At 37.7% G+C, this 14,381-nt stretch overlaps 1 protein-coding gene across 7 annotated transcripts in view; it reads left to right on the forward strand.

The window, feature by feature from the left end:
* apbb2b (amyloid beta (A4) precursor protein-binding, family B, member 2b) overlaps nt 1-14,381 on the forward strand; it is a 60,035-nt gene that overhangs the window by 30,656 nt on the left and 14,998 nt on the right. For 6 of the 7 annotated variants that reach the window (XM_056256884.1, XM_056256887.1, XM_056256886.1 and 3 more), the window contains 7 exons: nt 999-1,949; nt 8,857-9,074; nt 9,186-9,377; nt 9,812-9,886; nt 10,251-10,304; nt 11,258-11,343; nt 11,449-11,509. In XM_056256884.1, coding sequence (XP_056112859.1) covers nt 999-1,949; nt 8,857-9,074; nt 9,186-9,377; nt 9,812-9,886; nt 10,251-10,304; nt 11,258-11,343; nt 11,449-11,509 — 1,637 coding nt within the window. The remainder of the gene's footprint in view (nt 1-998; nt 1,950-8,856; nt 9,075-9,185; nt 9,378-9,811; nt 9,887-10,250; nt 10,305-11,257; nt 11,344-11,448; nt 11,510-14,381) is intronic. The other variant, XM_056256889.1, reaches the window with a different exon arrangement.

Consider the following 14,381-nt stretch of genomic DNA (forward strand, 5'->3'; position numbering starts at 1 on the left):
ATTGCCATTTTACAGAACCGTTGTATAGATGGTTGATTATTTTTGCCTGCTTAAAAAAATCCAATGTTGCATTGATCCAACATTGTCTAACAGTGTTATTCCCAAACAACGTCAATTCAACCTTAATTTTTTTTTGTCTCACTATGCTAGACAACAACCAAAATATTCAGTTTATTATTTTATTACTATTGTGAATCTGTATCTTTAATTGTTTTTATATTACCATGTCAGTAAATGGACTGACAAACTTATAGTACACTTTCCCAGTTCTTCTCAGTTATTTAATATTGGACACAACCAAAAATGACTTACTGTTCAGTGAGGAAATCTGTTGTTAATTCTGTAACAGCTCTAAATGATTCACTGAATAAGTATGATTCCTGACTCATCACAAGATGTTATTTGATTAAATTAATTTGGAGGCGTATACTGTTCCCTTCTGTTGCCAATGGTGACTAGATTTTAAATTTAAATTAAATCTCAATTTTATTTACTCAGTCTGGAGCCCTGTTTGTGTTTATCTGTCTTATAAAATGTCAGATTACTGTGTGATTGGTTACATCCTCTTTCCTAGTGAATGTACTGCCTCTGAATCTGCTCTTTGAGCGTTAGTAAAAATCATCTCATCTTTTGGCATGAAACTGATTTCATTTTCCACCCAATCTCATCATATTATGAAGCACTGAGTTGTAAATTAGCTAAAATCACATTCAATTCCCGCCAGATTAAGTTGATTTTAAATGTGGTAATTCAGTTTGGTATCACAGAAGCAGCACTGTGTGCAGTGCTGCTTAAGCAAAGACAAATAAGCTTTTCGGCTTTAGTTCAATTAATAGAGGCGCTTGACCTAAAAATTATTGAGAATTCTGCTTAGATTGAAAAAATTAAAAAATATTGTAGATTTCATTTGACCTTTTGCATTTGGCTTTCTATTGTTGAATGCACTGTTGAATGTTTAAGTGTGATTTTGACTGCTTTTTCACTCTTCCTCACTTTAGCCATGATGTCAGTCTGCGTGCCCTCACCACGTAACCCCTCCCCCTCTGTGGACGTAGCGAATCGCAACGGGCCCTCTGCAACTCCTCCCACTTCCCTCAGCCTGCGTTCCTCACACAATCAACTGCTAAGTGGTGATGTCATCAAACAGGGCCAGGCCACGCCTCCGAAGTGCCGGAAGAAGTACGCACTCACAAGCATTCAGAGTGCGATGGGACTCGGCGAAGGCGTGACGCCACCGTCGTCATCTTCAGCAACTACTGCCAACCCTAAACTGGCCAAAAATGGTGCAAATCAGTTACGTAAAGCTGCGGAGCGAGAGGATCACAACAAGAACACCACAGAAGAAGACGAAGATGGAAACACAACTGGCGAATCAGAGCTCAACATCAATGATGAGTTGAGGAACGTTGAGGAATTAAGCCTCGACAGTGAGTCTATTGTTGACGATGTTCACAGTGACTTTGACACCAACAACGAGCTTGTTGACGAGGATGTAAATGAGTTGGTTGATGATGAATCTAATGAGGAGGATCATGTGGAGTATTGTGACGACCTGCTCATTCTGTCTGAGAAAACTGAGATTGTTTCAGACAGGAAGTCCCCCGAGCTCCTTAAGACCAAGAGTTTCCTGGAGTCATGTCTGCATGACCTGTCATACGAACTGCCTGATGTGCAGGATGAGGATGCCACTAAGCCTTTGCTGGAGAAAGAGAAGAATCCCTGCCCCTCGTCTCCACAGAAACCGCACAGTCCTGAGGACACGCCCCTCCTGTCTGTCGGCTCTTCATCTTCCTCTTCGTCACCGGAGACAAAAAAAGACAGACCACGGACAGGAGCCAAGACAGACCGGGCACTAAACCGCATCCAGAACCTTCCACACAGTGACGAGGAGTCCAGCTGGACCACGTTGTCACAGGACAGCGCATCACTGGGCTCACCAGAAGAGAGCGGTCAGTAGTACACATTCAAAGCGTTACGTGTGTAGCTTGCTGGTCAGTGCGGTTTGATGTGTGTGTTTTGGCCTAATGTAGTGGATATGGTGCACACATGTGGTATGTGTGGTTTTCAATTTGACCGAAGTGCGTTGGCAGAGAGGTTTTTGTGTGTTTGTACTTTTCACTTCACTGGAGTGTGATCTAGGTAAACGCAGCACAGTGTGTGTCTGGTTTGAATGAAAGCTTGTCAAAAGCAAGTTTACTATTTTGTGTGTGTGTTTTTATGTAATTCTCTCTCATGTCATTCCAAACCTGTAAGATGTGAACCACAAAATAAGAAGTTAAACAGAATCTTTATGTTGCTCTTTTCCATATGATGTGGACAGTGACCATTGGCTATCAAGCTCAAAAAAGTACAAAAAAGCTCACAAGTGAGATTTGAGCGTTGCAGTGAGGGATTTTCAGTTACCGGTTACTGGTAAGTGTCTGATTTCAGTTGGATTAAAACAATAATTAATCTTCCAACGTTTTGTAAACAACACTTTTTTTGAGAAGTGGACTAACAGACCTAGATAATGCTGTAACTTTGAGTCGTTCAACATGTATACAAGTTAATTACACTACAGGTGGCCGAGGTGACTGAAAATAGAATAAAATAAAAAATGTAAACTTTATTTATTTTAGCTAGTTGGCAAGGTTCATTTAGATGACTAAAATAACTAAAAATGAAATAAAAATGAATAAAAACTATATAGTTATATTTTTTTAAAAATGAGTAAAACTTGAACTAAAGTTAAAAGGATAAAAGAAAAACTAATTGAAAATATGAATAAAAACTATAATAGTATCTGTAGTAATGATACTAAAATAGCTGGTTACTCGCTCATGTATGCTTGGACAGACAGATGAAGACTTTAGCTTGACTGCGCAGTTATAATAATAATAGCTGTGCAGTCAAGCTAAAGTCTTCATCTGTCTGTCCAAGCATACATGAGCGAGTAACCAGCTATTTTAGTATGTAAAGTATCTAAAGGTTCTTAGGAGATATTTTAAGAATTTAAAGCTGATTGTTTTCCCATTCATTTTAAGTAGACACTATTGTATTACACAGAAGAAAAAATCACAGGTTTGGAACAGCATGTAAGAGGAGCGTTGATATTTCCTCTGGAGCGGAGAATGACTTTCTGAAGATTCCGCTCCACTTGCTCATTCCGCTAAGGTTGTGGAGTTCAAATATTGTTTTAATGAAGTTGCGAACCTTATACATAAATACACAGTGAACATCAAAGTTAAGAACTATGGAAAATAAGTAATTGAAAGAGAGTGTGGAGTAGCAAAAATTCATTTTGTGATATACTAAGCAAAGTTTTTTTATTTTTTATTATTTTTTATTATTTGCTTAGGGGAAAAAATAAGTTTGAAATACCTTCGTAGTGCTATACTGTTAACGTCACATCGCTCCGCCTCGCTCACATGCTCTGGTTTGGAACAAAATGAGGATTTGTAAATCATTTTTATTTTGGGGTGAAGTGAACTATACACGCAACCCATGTAGTACATGTTTTTGACAATGATATTAAATTGTGCTGAATTTCTTGTAATATCACTGTGGTGAGTCAAAATGGCTGTTTCTGTGGTAAGGAGTCTCCTCTCTGCCCCCCGACTGTCACTCAAACCAGTCTACCATTGACACAGGGTCTGTCAATATCTCTCTCAGTAGACAGGAAAACCTCACAGGTGTGTGGCAGGTCTGTTCAGCCAGCATGGTGGGTAATGGACAGCTGCGAACTGGTTTTACACCCAGATGTTAGCTGGCATCACCGGAGCAGACTATTATGCACAATTCCTGCACATTCATCCCTCTCCCACCATTTCTGTGTCTTGTCATACCAAGGTTACATGACCACGCGTTGGGTGACACTGTAGGAAAAATTATCTTGGGGTTGCCGGGGTGACAGATCGTTCGGCGAAAGAGGTGGGTTTGATTGGCCTGGTGACCAATTGCGTGTGCCGGATTGACAGGAAGCTGATATATCTCTTCCTGCAAGATTTAGATATAGAAATAAACAGCATATAAAACAGAGTCTGTTGCTCTCGCATTCTCACCCACCCCGTCTCTCCCTCTCCCTTTCTCCATCAGTCGCTCGCCCCCTCTGTCTCTCTCCGCCTCTACCTCTGCTTTCCTCTCTCTTCTCATGTCATCCTCTCTTCTTGCGGCTGCTCAGTCATGATGCTGGGTAAAGACTACATGTTGGCCATTGTTATAGTGAATTACGAGGGTAGGTACTGTGTGTCGGTGTGTCTGGTTGTGAGTCAGTGCTGCGCATGTAGCTACGCGTCTCCATTGCGTGTGCATGCTCATAAATGCAGGCGGAGAAGAGAGATAAGGAAGGAGGGAGGATGCAGTGAAGGGTGTCACGAGCTGTGTGGTGAATACCAAAGTTTGTGCTTATGTTCATGGCACTTCAGTCCGTCCGTGTGTGCGTGTGGGCATGAATTTTACAGCTGTCCTCCCCTCCCCCTCTGCCCGCCACATGCTTTATAGAATGCAGAAAGAGACAGACATTATCGAAAGTGGGTCGAATGTTAAATCTAGCATAGAAAACTAGGTTTAGGATTGCAACTATAGTATAAGCTAGCACACTGTTTACCTGTGTTTTAAATGAACTAGCTGCTGTTATTTTTTTGCCGAAAAACCCACAAAATCATTCAATGCCAACCTGATTATTGTCTGTATTTCTTTGTATTTGAATCTGTATGAAGGTTTTGTTGTCTCTGCGATGAGGTTTTTAGGCAGCTGTAGTGACCCACTTATATCAGGGACTACAAGTCCCATAATGCACCTTGGCATAATACTCAGTATTAAAAGAACACTACAGCTCCTGTACTGCAGTGCCTTGTCGTCTTACTAAAAGGGAGCTTGGGTACAGGAGACATTTCTAATAAGCACTCGTGTTCACTTAGCATAGGCTACATGACTAGTGCTGGCTTACAGCTGTTTCACTCAGTTAGTCAGTTCTGTTGGCTAATTATTAAATCTCATTAAAGTGAAACATACCTGAGAACAACAGTGAGGCGACTCAACTCAAGCTTTCTTCCTCAACACGTTACTCACAGTGATACTATTTATCATAGTTAACTAAAACTAAATCCATAAAAAACATTTTCGTTATTTGAAAGAAAATCAATGTTAACTTTAAAATGCAAAAATCATTTTATTTCAGCTAGTTGTCAAGGTTAATAAAATAACTGAAAACTAAAACTGAAACAAAAATGAATATAGACATGTTTTCAAATTTCGAAACAATAATAAAATATGAAAAATAAAATAATAAAAATGACAAAACACAAAAAATACTAAAATAAATTAAAATGGAAAAAATAAAAATAAAATCTAATTTAAATATGAATAAAAATAATATTAGTATTGTATCAATTTACACTTCTTGTGTGTCGTATACCTTGTAAATGAAGATGAGGGAAGAAGCCTGTGTGGTAAAATGTCTTTTTTAGATCTTCTATTTGTATTTTTATTTGGCACAGTCAAAATTTGTGGCCAAAAAAGGGTAATTTTCAAGAATGTAGCAATGTGTAAAACATCTCTCAGAAGTCAATTTCAAACGAAGCTGCTTTCTGAAGGTTATATATTGCGGTAACCAACTTGACCTCAATGCAAAATCTTTTGTGGAGAAATCTTCTGCCCTCAATTGAAATCACGTGGATTCTGATTTAAATTACTTCATTTCGCCTGCAAATTTTTTTTGATAATTTGATCGCACCTTTGGTGTTTAAACAGCATAAAATGCTGTTTTTACAGCTCGAATTCTTATCACTCACATCCTCTTGACAGGCTTCCATGTTTAACCAGCCGTGATGCAACAAGTTATTTTTATATAAACAGTGAAAGTGAATTCAACACCCATATTTAATACAGCTATGTGGAGCGGGATTTTGGACCAATGAGATTTCAACGTGGACTATCCAAGGTGATACTACCATGTTGACTCTCCTCTTTGACCTATGTGACTTTCAACACGTCAACAAATTACTTTGGTGATGTTAAGAACAATTTATGAATGAAGAACAACTTTCTTAGTACCTATAGCATGTACACTTACATTTCCCCGCCATTGGTTTACCTTTTCGAATCGAATGGCTCCTGTGACCAAATGGGATAGCAAAGTGTCCACTGTCAGCAACTTTTCAGAACAGATCCAGTACACATCTGGGTATTGTTTAACCGCTTTTCCACCGCCGGGCCGAACGGTTCTAAGAACAGAAAGGAACCCTTCCAGTTATATTTCCACTTTGGTTCGGCACAGCACAATTGCAAACCATTCGCGGCCCTGCTGATAGAATGTGTGTAGTGACGGCGCCACTCAGGATTGGTCACTTGTCTTTTGTCTGGCTGCCATTTTCTAGCTGGCCAAGCACTCTATTCGAGCGAAGTTCATGCAAGTTAATAATAAAATTTAAAGAAATATCTGATCATCCTTCATGATGCATTTGTATTACATTCCAAAGAGCTCTATTATCATCCCTACGGTGTACAATGAAACCATATCCATATCGGCTGCGCCTGATTGGCACGGAATGGAATGGTTAAGCAATGAGAATGGTTTGGCCCAACGGTGGAAAATCGGCTTTTGTCTACAGTAGGGCTGAGCGATAAAAGATATCATATCGTGATCGCGATAAAATTTACGTTGATAACGATGATAAAGCTCTGGACATTTTTCCTCGATATGGATTTAGTTCTAAATGCAACAACATCCAGTAAGTGCATGTCGCAAGTTAATTGCTATATTTTCATTTGATTACATTTTAAAAGCTTGATTACATTTTTTAAGTTTATATAAATTTGTATTTAATCATAAAACACAGAATCCCCCCCCCCAAAATAAAATGGATTTCATGGGGCCCTTAATTAAAAGGGAGCTACTCTGTGGAGTTTAATTGTGAACAAACAAGTTTACATGTTTACATTCATTTTCAAGGTCTAACAAATATGTGGAAAGCATTTCCTTCCCCATTAATGGTTAATGAATATATAAATATAATAAAAATCCATATTGTATGATATGGAAAAGAATATTGTGATAATATATATCCAGCCTTAGTCTACTCTACAGTATCATTAATACTGAGTATTCGGACATCCTACTTATTTGACATAATGTTTTTTTTTTCATGCTATGTGGCAGGAAATAAGTAAGAAAGCCTAGAAACAACAGTACATCAACTTGGAACATGAAAGAGATTTTATCATTTGTGTCTCAGGCTGGTTTATTTCAATGTGGCAGGTAATGTTTCTTTAGTTGTTAGTCATTTTCTATATTCATTTTGTGGAGGTAGATTTCGTAGATTATGTGTAGATTAACAAAAGGTCCTTTGAAAAACCTCTTTAGAGTTTTAAAGACACTGAATGTCACAGCTTCATGGTTTTGGTGAGGACGTGTTTCCTGGCTTGAATCTGTTCAGCATATGTGTGAGAGTAGGAGACTGCAGTGGTTTACTGTGTGTATGTGTGGTTTTCCTCCTCACCCAGATTGCATTGTGTGAATAATGCTCTTACTAACATCTGAAACATGAAACAAACATTCCCAGCTGCTGAGCGAAGACCGACAGAACAGTAGCAAGTTCCTGCGTGAGAGAGAAAGATTTTACAGTATGATAGTCTTCCAGTTGCTCAGAAAAAGACCTATATTCTTGGTAGCATTAAGCCAGTATTACACAAAATGATTCTAGTTTTGGGTATCTTCAATGTTGGAATGCAATATTTCAGTATTAATTATAAATGATTCATTTGTGCACATGATTATTTTATTTTTAATTCTTGTGCCCTCATATCCTTTAATTAAACTAAAATTTTATATATTCTTTTATCAAAATAAAATAAAATAACCTCTCCGCTCCAACAGCCTGTTACTCACATGCCATCAATAACAAACAACGTTTGCGGTGGACAAAATCAAGTCCCATCCTACATTTTTTCTTATTCAAGCTGTTTCGCTCAGAAATGCATCACAACAGGGAAGAAAAAAACGTACACGTGTCATGAAGACTTTAGTGTTTACGTTTTCTTTGAGATGGAGTCTTTTGTGCCATAAACAATGAACAGTTAAAACAAAATCTTAATAATGTCAACATAATAATGTATTACAGTGCTCTCATATCCCACAGAAACACACCGAGATAAGGGGACTCATTATTTAGGCTTCAGCAGTTTTAATGAATTGGTTGACACGGAAATGTCCACTCCATATAAACAGTGTCCATATGTTGGGAAAGCAGTATGACGGTACCATGCTACAGTAGAAATGTGTTAACCAATAGAGATTTTGCTGTACTGTTTATACCATGGTAGATATTTGCTTAAAAAATTATTTTTGCAAGGCAGGACTTCTTCACACCATTTACACATAAGAGCGACAAAGAAACATGGAGAAATGCAAAAATAAGGAGATTGATGTATCTCAAACACATCATGACGTAACACAGAAAAGAAATTAAGGCGTGTCATTATGCACAATGTGAAGTAGTTGCCAATCAGAATTTTGATTTCGATCTTTTATAATATTAGATTTTATTAGACTTATTAATTTATGATGAATAATATTATATTTTGTTTTACATTCATCAAATTCCAAATATTGAGAAAATAATAAATAAATCTTCATAAATCTACGTCTTCACCAACGTGATTTTTTTGGTGTGGCAGTAGTAGCATCGTCATCTTCTTTCCCCCCATTTTTTCCCCCCAGTACTGGAACTAAAAGTTGTATGGTGATAAATATCGTGTTATAAAATTACTCATGCCGTCATAAAAGATTTTGGTCGTACCGCCCACTCATAGGAGTCTTGGATATCTTGGTTAAAGGGTGTGTGGACCACACCTGACCTTGTGTATTTGCATTTACAGATATCTGGGGGGAGCAGTCATTTCAGACAGACCCTGATTTGCCTCCAGGATGGAAGATGATGACAGACATGGCTGGTATTTATTACTGGCACATTCCAACGGGCACCACACAGTGGGAGAGACCTGCCCCATCCCATCCGGTGCCAACTGGACCCAGCCATGCCAGCCGCAAACACTCCCTGGGCTCCCTTTCGCCTTCACCCACTCCAGATCACGAGGTAACCCTTTGAAATCCTGTGGTTACAAAAACTGGACGTGTTAACTCAGCTTAAGCAAATTAATTGTTAATTTATCCACATTGACCAATGTATCTCTTTGTTTTCCTCTAGTCGATGTCTCATGCCGACGTGTTTTTCGGGGCGTCAAGTCGTTCAGGCAGCACCACTTCCGACAGCTCGTCTGACCCCGCCCCCGTCCCGTCTTCTTCATGTCTGGAACCTACCCCTATCCTGTCCTCAAACTCTTCCTCATCCTCTGACGGCAATGTTCCTTCCTGTGGATTTGTCAACAGCTGCTACTTTGTAAGTATTTTCATCAATGTCCCATTTTACAGTATGAACAATACTCTATGGACATATCCTGCCATTCTTTGGGTGTTTGGCTTTCATAATGAGTATGATTTAGTTGTGGAGAATAAATAGATAAGACCTTAACTTAACACAGATTATAGTTTTGAATTGCCATTTGTGACAGTACTTCAGTTGCCATGGATTAAATAGAGCTGGGTAAATGTTTAATATAGTTACAGGTTGCCATGACTGTATTTACTGTATGTTTGATGATTGGAAAGTTTAACGTAACAGCATTTATATGAAATGACATTTTTTGTAACAATTTAAAAGACACTTTTGATTAATTTAATGCGTCCTTGCTGAATAAAAGTATTAGTGTCTTGGTCATTGGTCATACATAATAAAGCTAAAACTATGTGTATTGTATGTTTGTGTGTGTATAGCCTCGGTCCTCATCCCTACAGATAATGCCAGGAAAGGACAGACACTCTGAGACACGCCATCGGGAAGAAGACAAGGTAACAGCAACTCCTTTACTCTCAGAATGTTGTGGGAAAATGATTCTTGCAACAGAGAGTGAGATATCAACATCCATATTGCATCTAATCAAATCACAACCAAACACCCAACAGCCAGATACTGCACACACACACACACACACACACACACACACACACACACACACACACACACACACACACACACACACACACACACACACACACACACACACACACACACACACACACACACACACACACACACACACACATTGTTGTTAAGTGATCTAACAACCCTGTCTTGTCTCTCTCCACCCTCCCACCCTTGACTCCTCAACCTTGTCCTCCTTGTTTGTATGTTTGTGTGTGAATAATGGTGCAGAAACAGCCATGGAGTGATTTTGCAGTGGGAAAGATTGACAGTGAGGTCTGGAAGGTTAGTATCTCAGGCAGTTTTTTATTGAACCAAATACACAGTAGAATGTCTCAGGGAACTACACTTGGAACAAAACTTGGTTCTGCTCTTCACAGGGTCCAAAATATATATTTTTTTTCTGGCCAATGGCAGGTGATTTGAGCCCATATTTTGCAACTGTATTTTGCATTATAAAAAGAATTCAAAGAAAAGTCTGTACCTGTAGATGTTCTACTGGTGTAGTTGTGCTCTGAGATCCTGTACTACTTCATACCTTCCTCACCTTTTGACCTTTAACCTTTCTTCTAAGCATGGATTTCGTCTTTTGTCTGCATCCACTGCAAAAATCATTTATATAACTAATTTTTTTTTAAAAACGTTCCCCTTTTTTCAAATAGTTTTTTATTTAAAAAAAAACCTCACTAAATTTTGTTATTATGCTTAAAACAAACATAAATTGCCAAATTGGGTAAAACATTTTTTTTACACACACACACACACACACACACACACACACACACACACACACACACACACACACACACACACACACACACACACACACACACACACACACACACACACACACACACACACACACACACATATATATATCTTGTTTAAAAAAATATTTGGATATATACAACAAACTTTACTGAGGTTTATGCAGATAATTTATTAAGAAAATGCCTTTTGCTCAATACCTCTTCATTTCTCCTCACCCTCTCAATATATTCCTTTTGTAAAATGTGCAGGGTTCAACCTTTGTCTGATTTAAAACTGGTTAATCATTTTCAGTTCAGTTTGTTTAATCACTCATCGCAGGAACTGTGTTTCCTGTTTTGTTTCTACGTGACCTGCACATCAACACAGATCTCTGCGCTCAACCCACTGGCTCCATGCTGTATATTTGTATATTTTGCTGTATGGTTGTGTTCTCGTGTTTAAGCATCTCTGCTTTATCTCTGCTTCAGGATCTACAGGCGGCCACAATAAACCCTGACCCCAGTCTGAAAGAGTTTGAAGGCGCAACTCTCCGCTATGCCTCCCTCAAGCTACGGTGTGTGAAAGGAATAAATAAATACAAATGAATGAGGGAGAGGATAAAATTACGGTAAAGTGAGATGTAAAATATCTCTTCTGACTGCGTGTCGTCTGTCTTTAGAAACCCTGCTCCTGTGGAAGATGAAGATTCCAGCAGCATTAACAGTGACCCTGAAGCCAAGGTGAGAGCACACGAGTTTGTTCTGCACATACTGCAGCTATTCAAAGAAAACAACTGTACAGGGAACTTATTTTAGCCCTGAGGACAGGATACAACTTAACACTCACCAAGCTCTGTAATAAATGTGTATAATATACTGTATAATGGAGCTGGTGTTACCAATTGTTTGGTTTTTTATTTTTAGGAACTGCAACATTATATGGTTTAAGTCAAATTGTAAGAATGAGTCAAACTGTTGTAAGAGACAAACATGAATCAAATCAAAGACATACAAACATGTCCTAAAAAAACGTGTCATATCATATAACACCTTTTCCAGTATGATTTCAAGTATGATTCTGCCAGTGATATGACTACTTGTTTGTCGCATATATACCAAGTTCTATCATGAAACTCGATATGTGGCAGGCTAATGGGTCCTTAACGCAACCTGCTGACAATTACATTGTTAACTACATGGCTCAAGCTGATTGGTTCATGTTGCATCTGCAGTCAATGAGCTTGTTGCTAAACATTTAAATAGTTGGTCAGTGTTTGCTGTAGCAGTTTCTCTGAAACCTTCCACCTTCCCCAGCTCCATCTGTATAGATCTGCTAGGAGTAATTTAATATGCTATTTGTGCAGCAGCAGTGTGTCTGTGTATGTATTGGCACTGGCAGTAGCAAGTCTCAGTACTTGCTCAGCGGCAGCGTAGCAGATCTATTCTGCCAAGACCAAATAGATTAATATTGTCATATTATACATTACCATGCTAAACTCTTCTGAGACTTGTCTTGATAGAAATGCAAATAAAAAACAGCTAGTTAATGGGAACATAAAATGGAAAACTATACATGTTAAGCCCTGTTTAAGAGTACATAATGCATTGATGTTCTCTATTACTGTAACATTACTGTGTATTTACTGCTAGTGAGATTGTTTGTCTGAAATAAGCATGATAAATCTATGGTTTAACCATGTAGCAGGATTGGCACAAATTATTCAATAAACATTGTTTATTGCTGTTTGTATATTAGTGGAAATTGGTGGTTCTGTTAGGAGATTTCAACTTCAAATGTAATTCTAGATATACAGTGCCATCTGCTGGCTGCTCAAAGAAATGCACATGCATGTCATGCTTGGAGAAATGTAGTAGTAGGGTTAACAAGACAATGCAAAAACACCTTTGTAATTTAGATTTTTACTATATATATATATATATATATACATATATACACACACACAAATAAGAGTGAGTTAAATCCTTAGTGGAGCCCCGTTGTTAATACAAAGCACTAAACAACATCACTTCTGTCAAAAGACTATGCCATAAATACACATGCATTTGTGTAACAAAACACAAAATGTGAAACAAATCAATAAAATATTACAAAATTGTAATGTACTACACTGATTAAAAAGAAAATGATACAAGATTTGTCCACATTGCTTTTTACTTTGCAATGAAAGTGGATGGTGGACATGACTGTTAAGCTACAAAATGGTCAAAAAAAGTCCATTTGACTTTTGGGGTAAACTATCGCTTTGACAAAAGTGTTCCACATTCCACTCCAATCCTTCAGAATTCTGCAGATTTCTTTTTTGTTGTTGCAATTATTACCTTTGATCTCGTTGTTGTGTGCTTGCTCCACGTGTATTGAATCCTTCAGTTATGCCTCGTGTCACATACACCACTATTTAAAAGTTTGGTGTCGGTAAGATTTTTAATGTTTCTGAAAGCATTCTTTTATGCTCATTAAGGCTGGCTTTATTTGATCAAAGATACAATAAAAACAGTAATATTTTGAAATATTATAAAAGTTTAAAATAACTGTTCTCTATTTTAATTTATTTTAAAATGTAATTTATTCCTGTGATGGCAAAGCTGAATTTTCAGCATCATTACTTCAGTCTTCAGTGTCACATTATCCTTCAGAAATCATTCGTGTGAACTCTCTTAAAGGTTTTTCAATTGCAGCTGTGTCGTATTGTTTTATATATATTTTTCTATTTTTATTTTTTCTACGTACTGATGTTGTGTGTGATGTTGAAGCACTTTGGGCAACTTGTGTTGTATTAAACTGTACTATATAAGAAGAAAGAAAGAAAAGAAAAAAATAAATCATTAATCAATTAGCTGTATCATAATTAATTGTCAGCACAACATTTATGATTGTGACAAGCCTACACATGTGTTAGAGTCTCATGATCCTTTAGTAATCATTTTAATATGCTGATTATGTACTAAAGTAACATTTCTTATTATTATCAATGTTAAGTTGCATCAACTGTTAAGTTTACTTTTAAGATTCTTTGATGAAAAGAAATTTCGGGGAAAAACGACATTTATATGAAATAGATATCTTTTGCTACATTATAAATGTCTTACTGTAACTCTTGATCAAATGAATGTGTCCTCGCAGAATAAGAGTATGCATTGCAAGCATCCCACTGTCTCTCAATTTTACCAGTTACTAGGTTTGTAATATCCAGGTTTGAGTTTGCAGATGAGAGTTCATCTGCCATTCATGCTGCCATTACTCCAACCCCCCAGTTGTGCTATTTCTCTCTCTCTCTTTCTCTCTCTCTTTCTCTCTCTCTCTCTCTCTCTCTCTCTCTCTCTCTCTCTCTCTCTCTCTCTCTCTCTCTATCTCCCTTTCTGTGTGTTTCACACTCTTCCTTTTGAGGATCTGTTCTTTCAGCAGCAGTTAAAATCAAAAACTGAAAGAACGCGACAACATTCTGCCTATTATTAATCTCTCTCTCACACAAACACTTTCATAATGGAGGAGCCTCATCATCACAGATTGTTAGAAAAGAAGAGAGACTGAATGATGGATGAATTTGCTCTTGGAGTGTTGGGAATGAGATACAGATGAGTAAGGAAGAGGGGA

Source organism: Rhinichthys klamathensis, unplaced genomic scaffold (genome assembly GCF_029890125.1).
Source record: "Rhinichthys klamathensis goyatoka isolate OS25496 unplaced genomic scaffold, OSU_Roscu_1.1 h1tg000133l_1, whole genome shotgun sequence".
In the NCBI taxonomy this organism is placed as follows: Eukaryota; Metazoa; Chordata; class Actinopteri; order Cypriniformes; family Leuciscidae; genus Rhinichthys; species Rhinichthys klamathensis.